General features: G+C 34.9%; 1 protein-coding gene across 1 annotated transcript; it reads left to right on the top strand.

The window, feature by feature from the left end:
- Positions 1–10,175: 10,175 nt before the first annotated feature.
- Positions 10,176–16,939, top strand: LOC150082764 (uncharacterized). Its single transcript, XM_090377585.1, has 2 exons — positions 10,176–12,819; positions 16,843–16,939. Exons 1-2 carry the CDS (start codon positions 10,615–10,617, stop codon positions 16,846–16,848), a joined length of 2,211 nt encoding a protein of 736 aa, XP_090233711.1. The 5' UTR covers positions 10,176–10,614; the 3' UTR covers positions 16,849–16,939.
- Positions 16,940–18,869: the final 1,930 nt, after the last annotated feature.

Here is an 18,869-nt window from a genome sequence, read left to right as displayed (position 1 = left end):
CAGATGTTACGTTGGCAGATAGATCCTATTAGCATTTCGGCCATGAAGACTATTCTCCATTCACTAATAAAGGAAATCATCCTTCTGATTGACAAAACAGCTGCTTCAGTGGTGTCCTCGTGGGTAGCACAGTTGAGATAATCGCCATTGAATTCAGATCCAGTCAATGACGCGAGGAATTTTTATGGGTCTTTTTCACAAGGTGGCTGAACTTTTCGGTCTCAGGCGAGAGTAGCATGGCTTTTTATCCAGGAAACTTTTTTAGGCATGAAAAAGCCTAAAAACTTCCTCCAGGAAGGGAAATTACTGAATAATGAGCTAAGCACTGAACTTTAAACTGGAATCTTGCTTTTGAGTTGTATAACCATTCTCCACAACATTCAGCGATCCATCAAATGATCACATAATCCGGCATACTTCCGAGTAAAGTAAAATGGCTACTTTGCATAAGTGTTGTACAAATATCTTTTAATACGGTCGACTTTTCAAATATATTTATTACCAAATTAAATCATCACTCACTATAAGGTACAGGGCAGATTCAGATTTAAATCAAGGTGTACACGGAAAATTCCTTTTTATCTAATGTAAGTGAAGTCTTTGAGTGAAAATTGCCTAGGGTCTCCAAAAACCGATAGACGGCCCTGATAAAATTATTACTAATTCTTATTTAATTGTGCATGACTTGTATTTTATATTTATTATTCTTTTTAAAAAAATCCTTATCCAAAGAGGAGATACGTGGTATTAGGTGAACGAATAGAGTGCTATTTACTTTCGAAAATCGCTTGGAAGACATTAAAAACGAGTTACTTAAATGACTGATCACGTGATCCTACCAGTGAATTTTCGTACTTCCGTACTGCGGACGAAAGACGGGGAGTGGCGAAGGCCATCAGGCGAAGTGTTGCGTTTAATTTAATCTACGAATGGTAGTTCTTTACTACAAAAAAAAAATAAAACAACATAAAAAATATTCGAAGAAATGGCTCTCGTAGTTCGAAATGCTTGGCTACCGAGAAGACATTAAACTAAGTTTCTAGTATAGTAGTTAGCGCCTGGGGAGCGTTTAATGCAACTGAAGACTGTTGTTGTTGTTCTTGTAGGGTTTTAGGAGCGATTAAGGCCATATTGCTCCCTGTATATTGTCTGTAAATAGCGTATTTTCTGTTTGTTGGAAGAAAAACTCGAGTTTCTGGGAGAAAAAGCCATGCTACCTTCCCATGAAATCGACTAACTCAGCCACGTTGTGAAAAGGCCCATAAAAATTCCTCACGTCATGGACTCGAATTCAGATTTTTTCCTACCAATGTGGGGAGGTTGTGTTGTCTTACGTCCAAGTTATGGGAATTTATTCGTTTAATCTTTTACACGTATTTTAAATCAGAATTGTGTTAAGACTTGGTCTTACATTCTCTTATTGTAATGCTGTATAATACCACTGCAGAAAAACTGAGGGACCAGAGGTAGGAGGTGGTGGAAGGAAGAGGAGAAGGCAATCTCAAAAAATATCGCCTAATCTTTGGTATATTGAGCAACAGTAGAAAAAATAATTTAGCATTGCCACATAAATTGACAATTTTATCTAAAACTTCCTATTTATCCTTTCTTTTTACGCCACTTTGACAATTTAATAAAATAATTAAATGCTACAGTCGGAAAAGAGAGATTACATAGCTTAACTGGCTAATAGCCACATCATTATTGTCAAGTGCCGAATTCTTGATGTGTTCAGACTTCTTGTTTAGTCTCACCATCTTTGAAGGCTTCAGAAAAGGAGGTTCTATCCTACCCCATACATCAGATGAATTCGGTGCTTCTTTTAACCAAACCAAAAACTTATGCATACTACTCCTTATTCATTGTCTTACAACGCCTTGAACAACACAACAATAGTAACACGACTGCTTGCGAACGACTTCAGATACAGAAATGACCTTGTAGAGGGAAGTGGTCACCTAAGTCAGCTATTACAGCGCGTTGCATCATGATCCTACATGCTTTGACATTCTTGTAATACAGTTTATTTGATAAGATGTACTTTTTTCGATGCACTAAGTCCTGGAACTTAATTGTCAACTTTATATTATCAGTACAGTGTAAGGTTGACTTGCCATCAAGTTGAACAAACGTTGCTCCTGGAACAGAGAAATATTTTCAGAAAAGTTTTCTGAAAAAATTCATTTCTTCAGAAACTTTGACTCCATACAGCGTATATTATCAACTAAATGTTAGCGTAAAATTTACAATGAATGAATATTGTCGGCAAGTTAGTTTACTGCAGAAGGGTATCGTTAACAACATTGGCCATCTGGAGTTTTAACTTAATGGATTATGGGCTTTAATGATCTGTGAAACCTTGAGGCCTCATTCAAGCACTAATGTCGCTTAATGGGTTCCCATACAAAAAGAAAAAGAAAGTGCCAGTGTCACTTGACTTCGTTAATGGACCAAAGGGTACTCCAATAAATTATACGTATTAGGCTGTCACTTGTTTGCGTTGTAGAGGAGTTGTTTTAAGATTATACATTTAAGAATTTTAGGATATCTAGTGCAGGCATTGTTATGAAAGCAATAGTAATAGTACTCGCTGTATAGTTCAAGGAAGCCACAGGCTTTTTCTGCACTACCAAAAAAAAAAAAAACTAAAAAAAAAAACAAGTAGATAAGAAAACACAAATTATATGCTTCCCTCCTCACACAGGTAACTATCCAGTTGACCTCTGAATTTATTCAAACTGTCAGCCTCAACTTCCTGCGAAGGCAACTTGTTCCAACAATCGACTCGCTGGCTAAAAGGAGACTTCCTACAGTGTAATCTAAACCCAAACCCCTGAAATTTGAATTTATGGCCCCTAGTACTAAAATTCTTTATAAAAGTGAGAATTCCACTTTCATTCATTTTACTAATCCCTTCCATAAACCTCAATCAGGACATCTTTGAGGTGCCCCGTTTCCAAGCTCTGTAGCCCACATACTCGGAGTCTTTCGTCATACACGGTCATACGTATATGGTTGTCCTTATGCCGGTCTCACCATTCGAGTCGCCCGTCTTTGGACCATTTCAAGAAGCTCAATGTCTTTTTTCAGATTGTGTGTCCATACTTGAACACAGTATTCCAAATGTAGTTTGAAAACTGCCTTATACAGTGGGATTATGACCTCCCTATCTCTACAGGATAACGTTTGATAAATCAACCATGGGCTTTCCTGGCTACGTGTTTGCACTGTTCAGAAAACTTAATGTCTGCCCGTATTGTAACTCCCAGATCCCTTTCCTCCTCCTCCGCTGTTTTTAATTCAACTCACCAAGTGTTTAATTCAAACCACCAGCATTAAAACATATGCCACTTCTCTGACCATCTTTGAAGTCTGTTCAAATCATTCTGAAGGAGCGCTGCTGGCACTTATCAATAACAAATCTGCCAATCTTTACGTCATCTGCAAATTTTGACATCACGCCTTCTATTCCTTCGTCGATGTCATTTATGAAAATGAGAAACAACAGTGGTCCAAGAACTGATCCTTGAGGAGACTCCCCACTCCTGATGTTATGGGAATCTGAAGAATATCCATTAATCACAATGCTTTGCCTTCTGCCCTGCAGCCACCCACATATCCATCTTAGAATCTTCTCAGTAATCCCAACGTGTTCAAGCTTATACAGCAACCTCCCATGAGGGACCGAGTTAAATGCTTTGCTAATCCAAATAAACTATGTAGAATATCCCCTAAATCCAGCTTATGAGTAACCGTGTCAAAATAGCCAACTAAATTAGTTAAGCATGATTTACCCTTAACGAAGCCATGTTGTGTGTCCTTCAGAACGCCATATCTATCTAAATGTCTCTGAATTGCCCTCTTAATCACTGCCTCTAAGATTTTTCCTACCACTGAAGCCAGACTAATGGTCTGCAGTTACCAACTCCACTCTTAGAACCGCTTTTATGTATTGGCGATACATTGGCACTTCTGCAATCCAAAGGAATCTTCCCTGAGTCCAAAGATGCCCTCATATTTAATTAGCCTGAATTGTTCAATACACTCCCTCGCGCTCTCCCTCAAAACTACAGGGTATATGCCATCAACTCCTACAGCCTTTCTTGCCTTTATGCTCCAAGGTTTTGTAATATACAATCATCTGTAATCACGACATCTCTAATTTCGTATGGTTCAGCCTCATTTCCACAGCCTCTTCTCAGCATGAAGGGTCTTTCGTCAGTAAAGACAGATGCAAAATACCTGTTCAAAGTCCCCACTTCTCCAAAAGAAGATTTTGCTGTGCAGTGGTGGAACACTGATGATATCGTCCATTATGAGCTTTTCTTTTCTGGTGAGTGTTTTTGACTTATTTTCGCTGTTTTTCCGCTACGAGTGCAGCTTACCCTTGTGAAAAAGGAAAGAAATGAAGGGTCTGAAAATCTTATTTCTTCTCAGATTACCCAGAGAACAATATGGTTAGTTATGGTTACAAAGCAACATGTCTACCAAGAATGAATTGAATTAATATTAATATCATAATCGTTAAGTATTGCAAAGAAGCGAACTTTTTCAACATTTACTAAAAAAATGGGGGAAAAAATTCTAACGTTCGTACCTTCCCCGTCGCCAAAGAGTGCCTATTCCAACAATGTGCAAGAAGCTTCCAGAATATAAACTTCATGAGATCCAGCCTGTCGTTGCTCTCCCTGGTTCTTCTCCCTTCTACCAATAAAATATACCTCCTTCATTCGTTTTACTGGCGTCCTTAAGGGTCTTATGTTCTTCTATCAGGATTCTCTAAGATGTCTAGTTGGCAAGTTTTGCAGTCTGAACCTTCTAAGCCGTTCCAAACTGGATATCGATTAGATAATTGATTTTGGAATAAACTTCCACCTAGTCTCACAGAAGTTGGTTGAAAGTTCATCTAAATTTAAAGAGGGATTGGATAAATAACTGGAAGAAATATGTTAAATGAGGTGAATGAAGGTGATATGAGTTATTTTAATTGTGTTGTCAGCAGTTTCAATCATTGATATTATTGGGAAAAAAGTAAATGTGCAAAAATATACATTTTTAGAGATGATCGTCATAAACAAAACTATTTATTTTAAATAATTTTTAAATTTACTATTTATTTTTTAGATAATTTTGCTTATTAAATACAATTTTATTTATACGCCTGTTTCTTTTTATAAGATGGCATCCCTAATAGTCACACCGGCCAGTTTAAGGGTTTGACTTTATGGCTTATGAAATATAAAAATATCATTATAAGAATGCCATTTGAAGTTTCAGAATCCCCGGTATTAAATATATTCTTCCACTCTAATATCCAGTGTTGTGTTTATGTATTTTCTGGTATTTACAATTATTTTGTATTTTACTTATTATTTTGCGCGGTTGACTACCTAAATAAACTGGACTGAAATTGAAATTTCTGAAATTCATTCCATATGGAATAAGAAGGTACTCAGACCTGCTTGTGGATATTGAGGTGATTATAGGCATGTATGAAACACAATACAATTCGATTTAGTGATTCCATATTAGTAGAAAATTCCACATATTGAAAAGAGTTGTTTATACATTATATTTAAATATAATCCAATGATGGATTGGATATTCTAATTTGGGAATTTCATTTTCATTTAGAAGCACTAAATTTCTTAACTCCTAGGGTGCCTTTGTCACATCCCATTCATCCCAGCATGAAAAACAGACTCCTATTTTACAAAATTCCCGTTCGTACGCTGCTGTCGTACAAATATCACATGTTACAAACGCGTCTCAATACAGTCAAATATTTCCACAGAGGACTGGACCAGCTCGCTAATCGCACAATAAACTTAAGATAAACAGCCAAACCAAACAAATAACACACCTATGTTGATTACACCAGAGCAAAGTTCCGTCCACCAAGTTCGTGCCAGTAATTTCGTGATTTATCTTCGTTTTGAGACCAGAGGAATTTTTATAGCCTCTTCGGGGATGTTATTAGCTAATCAAAGGAGGATGCAGTTGGGTCCTTTTTTAATTTTGAGGAATATATGTGAAGGAAGTTTGTTCCAGAGAACGGAAGTAGAAGAGAGCAAAAGGTAGTTCTGTAAGTTTGGAGTTGGATAGTGAATGGATGCTGACTGGTTGAAGCACTTTCTCGGACTGGTTTTATTTGTGATGTACATATGCCAAGTGAAATTAGAAGTCAGGGTAAATCCCTAATAGAGATATGTGATCTTGTCTAGAAATCTGTGTCATCGAAAAGAAGCATAGGATCAGCTCCTTTTTGCAAGATATAAGAACAGAACTGAGTTTTAGAAGGATTGAAATTACCTTAAGTTACCTTTGCTATCTTTGCCCCGTTGGAGAATTACTTGTAGATCAATCAGCATTTAAGAAACTTCTTAAATTTGAGAAGTTGAAGCTGTTTGTGCAGAAAGTCCGAAGTGGAATGCAATGTGCTATCATCAGTAAAACTATGGATAGGATTTCCAGTCAGTGGAAGAAGGTAATTAATATACAAGAGGGGAAAGAGTGGGCGAGAGAAATTAACCTTAGGGATCGCATCGGCATTAGTTGAGAAGAAAGAAGACAGAGCCATGTACTATCAAAGCACGCACTGCAGTGGGTTAGAGAGAAAACTGGCTACCCAACCGCAAAAACAGACGCCAGTTCATAAGATGGGAGCTTGTTTAGAAGACGTTTATGCCAAACACGATCAAAAGTCAGCTCTTTTTCTATTTTTTATCTATTCATTTTTTTCATCGAGTCCGTTTTTAATCGCCAAAAGCAAGCCTTTAAATATAATAACAACAAACAGTTACTATTACTGTCTATTGAATATAGTATAAGGGGCTTTCCAGATGGAGCTTGAAATTTGAGATCCTACTTATCAAAATGTAAGGCATATTGTAGGAAGACGTATTTATGGAAGTTTACAACGCTAACTCACTTTAATACAGTACACTCTTTAACTGTGCGAGTATTTCGGTTTATATATATACACACACATACATGTATATATATGCATACAGGTATATATAGCAGCACTTCGACCTCAGGTGACTTCCAGTCATTGTTCCAGTCAGAGTCAAACTGATAGCGTATGCCTCATCTTTCGTTCCCTTCACGTATTTAGCACTGGACAGCCTTGACCTGTCAAACAGAACTTACACGTGTTATCGATCTTTTACGAGTGGAAAATCCCCACAGCTGACGTGTACGCACAGTCAACCACGTGGTCCGGTGTTTGTGACAACAGCGGCTCACTTAGCTCGCTTATCAGAGAGGGTTAAAAGCTGTAGTAGCGCTTGTGTTTTTACTTCTAAGCAAATCAAAATCCGTGGGCTAAAACATCAGAGGGGTTGCTTGTAAGGGGCAAAAATTGTACTTGAGATGCAAAGGATTAAAAATGAAAGAAATGTCGGAAACAGGAAGAGAGAGACGCCAGTAATACAACTGGAAAGGTTGTTGGCTTCGGTCAAATGCTGAATGCGCGAATGGAAAATTTTCACTATTTGGCCTAGATATTCTCTGACCAAATAACCCCTAGTCAGCTCTCTTGAACAAACTGTGTGCTATCCAGTAGTCCAATTTAAATTCAGCGCATTTAAATCTAAATTCTTTTTCAATTTTGAACATTTGTTTAGAAAATTCTGAACCTTTAAATGACTTAGAAATTATTCTTAAATCTTAAAATATTACCATTAGGTGTATTCAAAATCAAAATAGGAATGTGTCTTGTATTTCTGTAAAAAAAAAATAAAACATATTTCTTCTTTACAAAGGAGTCTAATAAGCGAAAAGTGGAGACAAAGTTAACGTTGGTTACATGAAGAAACCTTTCATGCGAAATATTTGGATCAGCAGTTTCCATTTGAACTGATATTTAGAGCAGATTAGTCTAATGAGTGAAATATGAGTGATTAGTCTAATGAGTGAAATAGGTTTCATAACATTGCTATCAGAAAGGGTCGGCACCAGACCTGTGAACTTGCTAATAAATGGAACAAGGTTATAAATCTATTATATCATACATTTTAACCTTTCAAATGTAAATGATATTCTACTTGTAATAGATAATAAAAAAATAATAATAAAATAAATAAAGAAAGAAGAGATATTCAGGACTGGGGTACACAATTTAATTTTTAATAAATTATGAGCTTCTGTTATAATTATAGAGAATTAATAAAACAATAAGGGTATATAGAATTTATGTAGAATTTAATATAGAATTTGTGTACAACTTCAAAGTATTTAAAATCGCAAAATAATGGCAGATTTCATAAAGGATTACATTAAAAGATGTTTTTGACATGAAGTTGGAAAGCAAAAATTTATGTCTGCGCCATCTAACGGCAACTGAGAATAAATATACGTAATAATTAAAATAATTAAATATCGTATTGAATTATAGACGTCATCTAATTATCGTATTGAATTATAGACATCATCTAATTATCGTATTGAATTATACCATCATAAATCATATCTATATATAAATAAGATAATTCAATATGTAAATATAAATCATATACGTATTAAATTATACGATCATAAATAAATAATCATAAATAATTGAATTATAAGCGCCATCTAACGATAGTCTAATAAATTACGTAATAATAAAAATAAATAAATATCGTATTGAATTATAGGCTTAATCATGTATAACGAAAACAATGTAATAATTCATCTAAAATAAAATTAATAATTCATTCTAAAATCAATAATTCTAAAATAATTCATTTAAAATAAAATTTTTAAAATTCTTTCTTTATTAAATTATTTATTAAACATAAGAAATTCTTTTCAAAGCTTAAAATTGTATATAAAGGTACATACAGTTAAGAGGGTTATATTCAAAGTTAATAAAGGGAACCCCGATTATTTTCATTTATATCAACGGAGTGATTCTTATTTTTGGGCCAGCAACAGCCCATGACGGCTTCCAAATGGCAGCCTAGTTCTTATACCCACTGATGGTAAGAACCACCTGTTTATCATTTTGTCTGATAACAGGATAGTTTCAAAGTAATTTCGTAATTTTGTACGCCCTAGATTTGACCACCTGTGCTATGTGTAGGTTGTCATATCCAAGAATTTAATCAAAGCCAATAAAAATTATTTCCTTCTAAACAAACCATGGATACTGCTCGACTTGGTGATTACCTTTAAGAATCAGGTTTCATTCATAAATGTAATTTACATACAAAACACATTAAGGAGAAGAAGAAATGTAACCCTATAAGCTTTGGGCATCCTTATATCACCACAAACAGCTGTCAAAAATTATTATTTTTCTAAAAAAATACTTCCTTGTATAGAGTCTAAGCCTACTTATGGATGCCGACAGTAAAATAAATATTCATGGCATTACGGTTTCCTAATTTCATTAGGCATTTATTCAGTTATAAAACTTGAAAATTAATGTCAGTAGGATAATTTAAAATTTTACTCTGCTGTTTTACTATTAGTACACGAAAATTACTTTATACAGAGATATTTTTTTGCATTTGCGCTAAAAGAATTGGTTTTAAATAATTTACTTTCACAATTTTTTTTAAAATTAGTAAGATTGAAAAATTTTCTACTTCTATAAATAATCATAATAAAAAGATAGAATTAGAAATTGACCATATTAAAAATTAAATTTTTCTTAAAGTAGCCAATAAAGCAACAAAAAGTATGCATATATAAGTATGCAAGAAATAAAATGATAATCAATATACAGGTAGTCCTTCATTTACGTTGTTTCGCTACAACGACATCAATATTTTATAGCATAAGAGAATGTTAAGAGAAGTTTTAATAGAAACATTGAACCCAGGGGCACGTTCACAAATTACAATTGAACTTTTTGAACCTTTCGCCCGAGGGGAATATTCATCCAATTCGAAAATCTGGCTCCTGGTAACTCTCTCAGTTCTCTATAATAATCAGGTGGTTTCTAGTCTATGTTGCAACTTTATCTGTTAAAACTAACTGTCTGTCTGTCTCTACATCTGTCTATCACTCTTTTTCTCTCATATACCAACCAACTAGCAACTATAATCGCATCTGACCTATCGCAGAGTACAGAAAAACAAAGCCAATTCCTTTTTCGCTACGATATTGCTCTCTATGTGTGAAATTGTAGGCTATCAACATGCGGTCAAACGAACGGAATTATGGGAAATTTCAATGATGGCGACCAGCAGTAAGCAACTAGTTTGGCGTGGTATGCAGTCATAAAGTATGATAGCAATATACGCGTATTAGTATCATGTGTGAATACAGTTGAACATCCCGTTTGTTAGTGATTTCTCGGGGGTACAAAAGAAGAGTTAAAAATAGCGGAGGAGAATGACGGAAACACAAGATGGTTCTAGTCGGCAGAGGCGAACGCTGCGCCCTTGGCGTCCTAGGGAAGCAGAAGCTAGATCCCACAGTCGGCCGTCAACTGTGGCTTTGCCATACAGTATTTCGTAGCAGAGGACTACCGTTCATTTCGTGGGCTGCAGGTGCATCCGAAACCGGTTGGAACTTCAATTGTAAAATAGGAACCGTGTTAATAAGAGTGAGTACACAAAATTTCTGTGATTCGAAGGACTTCAGATTTGAGGCGTTTGTCATAGTTCAAAGGAGTGTGCAATGCTAGCATCTAGCAGTCGAGAGGTGGGTGGCCTTTTGAAAGAATGGCAAAAAATATGTTTCGTGTGCGGAAGCAACGGTGGTACTTACATCCTCTACTTCAAACCACAGAACGACAGTCCGTATTTTCCTTTTTTGGAATACCACGTGAAACCGAAAGGAGCTGATAAACCCAGTTCGGACGGGACAGTTTTGTCATGTGCAGTTTGTTATTCGTTTCTCTTACAGCAGTGGAATATATACGAGACACGTGACACCCCTCTAAACAAAAGATATTATTGGTTAAAGCGCACGGACTGTGCACCATTTGTCGGCATGGATGTGGGCATCCAAGACTGTTATCCTTCCGATAGTTTGGACAGGGTACAAAGGGATGAGACTTGCGAAAATCAACCGGAAATGATTTCTTTCTTTAAAACAAACAGTGAATACTTTTATAAAGGACGTATAGACTTCGGCTTTTCGAGTCTTTTGAATGATGATTACAACGAAGATGGTGTTTTGGATTTGAGCTTACCAAAACGTCGGTGTATGACCCTGTCTTCGCAAGTTCTAGAAACCGTGTGTTATGTTTGTGGCGATGATCAGACGATTTCCTTACAGAAAGTATCAACAAAACAGTCAGGTAATAACCCCTTCTTTCCAAGTTTACTGCTTCATCCTAAGCCTAACAGAGCCAAAGCGATCGATAATGGACAGGTGGAAGTATGTGAAATATGTTACAACCATCTTTTGGAGCAATGGCAAGCTTATGAAAGTCAAAATGTACCACCCACGGAACGATTCTACCGGCTACGTGTAGGTAGATCATCCCAAATGGATTGCATATCGGACGATGGGACTTTTATTTGCTTCACCTGTGGGTTGGAGTACAATTTATCCAATCGTCGCTTTGTCAATGCCCGACCAGGTCCAGATGGAGAAACTTCATTTCCATTTCTGGAAAAACTTAGTCCACCTGTGGGTTCGCATCCAGTAAATAATCACGGTAAGGCTTTGCTGTGTTCTTTTTGTTATAAATTACTTATGCGGCAATTCAAAGTTCATCAGTTAATTGGAACCCCAGAAGAGAAGAGAGTGTATACATTTATAAATGACGATTTTCGGAACATTAGTAATAAAAATAACTTGAGGTTATACGGATGCTATTTATGTGGTACTTTAGGAACTGTGGACAGTCTTCATTACGTTGATACATTAGCAAGAAATGGAAATATGTATTTTACTTTTCTGCAAGATTTTATACCACCTATTAGTGCTAAGGCCATGGATCCAAATGGACAAATACAGGTGTGTACATACTGTTATTTAGCCTTGAAAACTCATTGGGAGTCACTGGAAGTGAAATATAGCCCAGAATTCCAAGACAAATGTCCAGTCTTAGGAAAAACTAGAGCTGTGTGCGGTATTTTGTCTAATAAACAAACAGCTAATGGATCTATTCAGTATTCTATATTGGCCCGTTCTTCATCGAATAGATATTTGGACAATATAAAGAAAAATGCAGTGTTAACAGCTAGTAATCCAAATGCTAGACCAAGTATTTTAACCAGGAACCATTCTGCGAAACCTGACGACTTTTCTCTTTCCAAAAATGTCTACATATCAGCGCCTTTAGACTTATCATCATCTATTTCTCCTTTGAGGATTGCAGTCACCTGTTTTGTGTGTAGTGAATATTCTCCTTCGGGGCATACGTATTCAGTAGGAGCCACCCCGAAACAGAGAGCAGAAAGTGCTGCTCAGCACCCATTTTTCCCATTCTTGATAAACTTGGTGGCTCCTCAAGGTAGTGAACCTCTCGGAGACGAGAAGAGAGCATTAGTGTGTGTATTTTGCTACCACTCCTTGCTTGCTCAGTGGATGGCTTACGAAATATCTCCTCGTGAGGAAGATCATAATCGTTGGCAAAGAAAATACAACACCCATAATTATATCTGTTACATATGCGGCATAACCACATACAGGAAAAGGGTGCGTTCGATAACAGTGAGGGATTTTCCTTTTCTTAAAGAACATCCACGCCCTGCCGGAACCTTAACTTTAAACTCTGGTGAAAGCGTCGTTACTTGTCTCACGTGCTTTGAATCTCTGACGTCTCAATGGAAAGATTACGAGCGGATGAAACTCCCCGTCGAAATGAGGAAGTATAATTGGATAGTTTTACCACCGCCTCCTAATGATGAAAACATGAAGAACGATCATGTAAGTTTATATTTTAAGTCCGAAAAAAGAAAAATCTTGCTCGTGCAGTAAAATTTACGACCTGTTGGAATTTAAACTTAAGCACAAAGTTTAGAAGAATAACATTCCTTACTTTTTTTACCTCCATAGAGTACGAGGGAATAAAATTCAAAAAGTTATTTGGTGTTTGCTTTACTAATTGCTGAAATATGTATGCAAATAAACAATTTCCAAGCTTTTACTGTTTCCTTGCTCTAATGAAATGACATTCCAGAACCACCCCCTGGAAATCCATTAATTATAATGATAAACGTGCCCAGCTACCCCGAAACCATTAGGTTATTGAATTTGCTTTCAACCAAAAATTGGGTACAAATATTTTGGTATGTATTCCAAGTTCAGAAGATATTGCAGAAGTTATTGAATATGAAGGATTTATTATTAAGATATATTAAAATTAACTAGATTTTATTTGAGCTTTTAATATGGGATCCTAGAATTCCTACAGAAATTTAAAATGTAAACAATATAGATTATGCTTGTTCGTACCCAAACAAAAATCAAAATAGCATTGAGTTTACGCCATTGTCCACCATACTATCATACCACGTGAAATTTTAATAAAATAGGCTTTATTAAACTCATATAGAATACAAACTCAATTTTTACACTAAATTGTTAGCAGGTGACGTTTCAGGATTCTTACCGAATCCCGTCATCAGATCATAGAAGGAAGAGGACGTATTCATAGGTCTCTATGGATACGTCCCTCTTAAAAAAAAAAGTTACTTTTTCACTTTAAATGACAGTTTACTCCTCAAAATAATATTTTGATTTATCAGGAAATATTAAAATTTGATAAAAAATAGAAAATTGTGCGCGAATTTCTCAAAAGAAATTTTGGACACTAATTCCATCTTTCACTCTTATAGAGATATATTACAATTTAAAAAGTATTAGAACACGTAATCATCATATGACATATACAAATGATGATTTTTTATAATCGATTATAAAAATTTTCGATTGTGCCTGTCACTACTTAAAATTTTAGGCTTACAATTCTGGTTCTTAATGGAAAAGAAAAGCCACATCTGTAATGGTATAGCAATCTTTCATATGAATCATTCACTACCTTCACAACGAGGTGCTTTGGTATTACACTACTTAAAAGAGCACTTTCCACTGAGAAATTTGTGAAAATATTCAGTAGTGCAATACCGAGGCAACTCGTTGCACAAGCAGTTGTAGTCCGTATGAGAAATTGTGCTGTTTTCAAGACTTCTAGTTCTTCTCTTTCCCTTACCTTTTCTAATTAAAATTATTTTGGGATATCCCAATTCGAAATTAAGAAAAGGATCTGGTTTATGTGCTGCTGTCATTTATTTGTTTACATTTCACTAAGGATGAAGTTTCGGATTTCGAAGCTGTACAGGTAGTTAAACTTCTCGTTTTTCCCTTCTAATTTACTATTGTTAGACTCTTTGCTTTTCCTTGTCGATATTTACACATCGACAGGATATGGAAACACATCCTTTGACGTCATATTCGTGTCCTTGCTGGATAGACTATACTGTAAATTGTTATCATTACAACTACAGTTTAAGGAAAGAATCTAGTCTATCCTTTACTCCTTCACTCTACGATTGACCTAATTGGATCAGAAAACCAACCATTAATTGTTAAACGAGTAAAAGCAATAGCATATAATGCTTTATAAAAGTCCACCGACATAAAACCGACCTTATACCCCACTCCCCCTACTTCCTTCTTCAGAAATTCAATATCCTATCAATCTGTATACTTATTTGTCCCCGAGTAATGTAGCCCTAAGACTGAGAGGATTAACACCTTTTGCACATCAAACTGTGACCAGATGTTTCTTAGAACTTAAGCATGCCCTTATGGAGTGGGCAATTCTAACTTCCAGTTTCGATATATGACTTACTCCTTGACAGAATTCCAGTCCTCAGCCATGATTATCCTGCGTGACGCAGAGAGAGAAACCTGCGCAAACCACAAAAAAAAAAAAAAAAAAACATAAACCGGAAACCATCAAAATCTTTGAAATACCCTACCTAATACTACGGGTTTCCGCCTATCCACAAGGTTATTCATATACCATTGTCCCCACTGTATTCCTAATCTGAAAACTTTTCGTTTTCTATCCCGAAAAGGCTCAAAATGTGGTGGCCCATATGGATCCTGGAAACCCTGTAATACTGTTTCAACATACTCGTTTTCCTAAGGCAGAGTTTCAACCCCCCCCCCTTCCTGACAGTGTTAGAACCTCTTCGCCATCTACAGCCTCTCCTTTTGTTTCAATACCCTCACTGGAATCTGAACTCAACCGACATTTATAAACTCGGTACACATAGCTTCTTCCACATTTGCCACCCTTTTCCGTGGTCTTCCTAGTAGTTCTCAAAATCCACCACTACTCTCCTAGAAATCCTAGAAATCCCGAAAGAGGTTCTTATTGTAATCCTAATCCTGCTACCCATTCTCAGAAATCCTCCAGAAACTACTTCGATATTTCCTATTTATATATCCCAATATTTGAATGAGATTGGGAAGCAAAATTTAAGTTCTTCACTTTAAGGTATTGAATTTTAACTATCTTAAGATCAAAACTTGTCGAGCTTTATACTTACAAAGTATTTTATAATAAGAATACTAATAATAAATGATGTACCTTTATTATTATTTAACTTTATTTAACTAGTGGGAGTAAAAACTGTTAGTTGCCACATCAAGTGCGAACTTGAGAAACAGTTGACAAATATTTTTCATGAATGAAAGAAATTAAAACTAAAAATTAAATAAAGAATTTAAAATATTAAAAATCAAATAAGTGGGATGGTTTACAAATTCATTATTTATTTATTTTTATGCGAGTTCTCTTTTTATTCCATGGAGAAGCTTGTATAAATGTTATATATACAAAGAGATTTCAAGTTGCTTGTTGTGTTTTGGTTTTCGTTTCTTGGATGCAACTGGAACGAGAATGTGACCTTTATATACATCCCAGTTCGCTAGGTAATTTTAGGGTATCATCTTCTTCACTGGTCCAACCTACGGTTGGGTCAGGTGAGTCAAAGCCTTCCATCTGTCTTCCCAAATCTTGTCTTCTATCATTCTCTTCCACCCTTCCATTTAGGGCCAACTTTTATGGTGACCTTCCTACAATTAGGGTTACCAACTTTTCATTTGCCAACGTTTCATGTTTTTAGGGTTGTGTAATTGTCTTCAAACTGCATAGGATTGTTGTGTCTTGCTTTTCATTTCTTGGATGAAACTGGAATGAGAATGTGACCTTTATATACATCCCAGTTCGCTGGGTACTTTTAGGGTATCATCTTCTTCACTAGTCTAAGACTGGAGAAAGGGTTTTACATAAAACCCTTTCTCCTTGAAGAAAACATTTCTGAGGACGATTTATTCTGCTTTGCGTACTGGAGTCAGCTTTTGTTGGATGGAAAGACTCCTTGCTGCAACCTGAACATCAGTTATCTGTAATATTTATGGTTAGCACAAATAAAGTGAGCTTCCGGGTACGTGTGAATGACTTGAACTTTCTGATATAATGTTTTCCTCCTTCGTTTAATCAGAGTGCAAAGTACCCCCTACAGAAGGGAGAAAATTTGTTTTTCTAGTGTCATTACTTAACTTCCTGCATATAATATCTGCTTTCTCTAGCTAATTAATTATTAAACAAGTTTATTAATGACCTATAAAAATATTTTTGTGTTTTATTCACGAGAGTTTGATAATGATATTGTATTATTATTAAAACTTGATGATTTTTCTGTATTTGAAATCACTTCAGTAATTCATAAGCAAGAGAACAAAATAAATTCAGTTATACGTTAAATAATTTATTTTAAAACTTTATTTAAGAAATATGTTTATGCTGTTGCCCAAGATTGACTTCAATTAAGGAATATTAAACGATTATTATAATAAATGAAATCATTTATTAAAATTATGAGTTTTACTTATAAAATAAGAAGTTACTAAAAGAAGTTACTTCTCTGTTTACAGGGATAAAATACTTAGGAGATGGTGAAGCGTACAATCAAGATGGAGCCGGTGTATATATATATATATATATATATATATATATATATATATATATATATATATATATATATATATATATATATATATACTCTGCTTAATTTCGAAAACTTTGTGCTAAACTGCTGAAGATTTCTGAAAACTCTAAATTGTGACATGAAGATATGACCGTTGCATATTCAATGGTGATAATTTCATTAGAAATGTCTTGTATTAAGATAGAAGTATTTTTTCTGTTTTAAGAAATATATGCTTGTGAAATTGGTCACTTATTATTATAAGTGATTGTTATTGATTATTAAATATATCGTTATTATTTATTAAAAATGTACGAGTATTATTTATTTTCCATTAGCGTATATAAATTTATAGTTTTAAGGAACACTTCCATGACTTATATCGATAGAAGTAAATTATAAAGGGGAAGAACCTGCCCAAATTTCAGGGGTTGATTCCTTGGGTGAGTTTAAAAAGTTATTGGATAATAACTGCAGCGCTGTCTGATTGTGCACGTGTCATGGTCTAGTTCTTGCACACGTCCACCGAGCTTACAGTAGTCAACTTTTCTCGTTGGGTGCTCGCCAATCCTGATGTGTGTGCAGATACACTTTACCGAAGAGTGAATAATACTCGTAATAAGCATGCATGGCTTAGTGACAACCTACATGAAACCAGTTAATAGAACCATGTGTGTTCGACGATCATCTCAGTAAGCAGCATATGTATTTCCATCAATGAATCCAAATTAGTGAATTGGTCAATGAGGTCCTTTATTCATGGCCGACTAGATCTACCGAGGATTCACCCTGAAGTTTGACAGGTTCCTCCTGGGATACCCCCTATATGCAGTTAAAAAAACACGTTCTAAAGAACTATATGGAGGTAAGGCGTGTCCGCCAAATCCTATTGCCCATCAAACTCCCAAGAAATACATATGGAACTGTACCAATTATGGAAAAACACCATGATTTGACATCAGTTCTCCCTCTCCCACAAAGAAGCTTGTTTGTAATGAAATTAATACTCTTTGGAATACATAAACACACAATAAAAATATCTCATTGTGTCTGTCTGTCTGTCTCTCTAACTTACAGTTTGTAGTAACTGTCTGAACCTCTACGAACTAGATTTAATTGCACTCATCAGCAGCTGATGTCCTTGTTTATTGAAAATCACGAATTGCATTCATTTCATCAAAATTGATAAAAAAAAACTAATAAATAAACACTCAAAAAACATTGATATTTATTTATGTTACTGAATAACTTTGGATTTTTTTTTTCTCAATATTCATTACGTCCCTGAGCTTGTAGGAAAAATAAATATTTTATCAAAAATGTAACATGACCTCATTAGGTTTCTGATACATAAAAAAAAAAAAAAAATGCCTTACAAAAACAGTGAAGCTGTCTTAAACAAACATTTCATTGCTGATGCAGTTCCATTCATAAGTATTTGTGAGACGTTTCTTTATGGAATGGAGGTTAACTTGGTGATCTTTTGCCCTATTATACGTCAGAGCTGTCTTAGTAGTATTTCCAAACATTTTGCTTATTCGACTTACAAGTTAGTAACTTTAAAAACAGATCATTATTTCGAAACAACACACTTTTTTAGACACCATACACACAGACTTATATTATCTCCTGTAATTGGGGCTCTCAAAGCCCAGCTTGGTGTTGAAATAATAAATAAATAATAAATGAATGTATAAATAAATATATAGTAAAAATCCATAAATAACTAAAATAAAAACTGATTTAATTAGCATTAATTGTTTGCTTATTTATTTTAATTAATTTATTTAATTTATTAAAATTATTTATCTATCTATCTATCTATCTATCTATTTTTTTATTTAATTTTGATTGATTAATTTCATTTATTTTAATTTGTTTATTTAATTTATTATTTAAATAAATTCATTAATTTATTATTTAAATAAATTCCTAAGCTTTATTTTTATTTTAATGGATCTTTTTTTATAGCAT

This window comes from Mastigoproctus giganteus, chromosome 7 (assembly GCF_048544385.1).
Source record: "Mastigoproctus giganteus isolate SK-2022 chromosome 7, ASM4854438v1, whole genome shotgun sequence".
NCBI classification, from domain to species: Eukaryota; Metazoa; Arthropoda; class Arachnida; order Uropygi; family Thelyphonidae; genus Mastigoproctus; species Mastigoproctus giganteus.
The sequence above is the reverse complement of the archived record's forward strand: the minus strand, read 5'-3'. Positions and strand labels throughout refer to the sequence as shown.

Bases quoted from the DNA above. Each gene is read 5' to 3' on its own strand.
- LOC150082764 (XM_090377585.1), top strand. From the start codon at position 10,615: ATGCTAGCATCTAGCAGTCGAGAGGTGGGTGGCCTTTTGAAAGAATGG.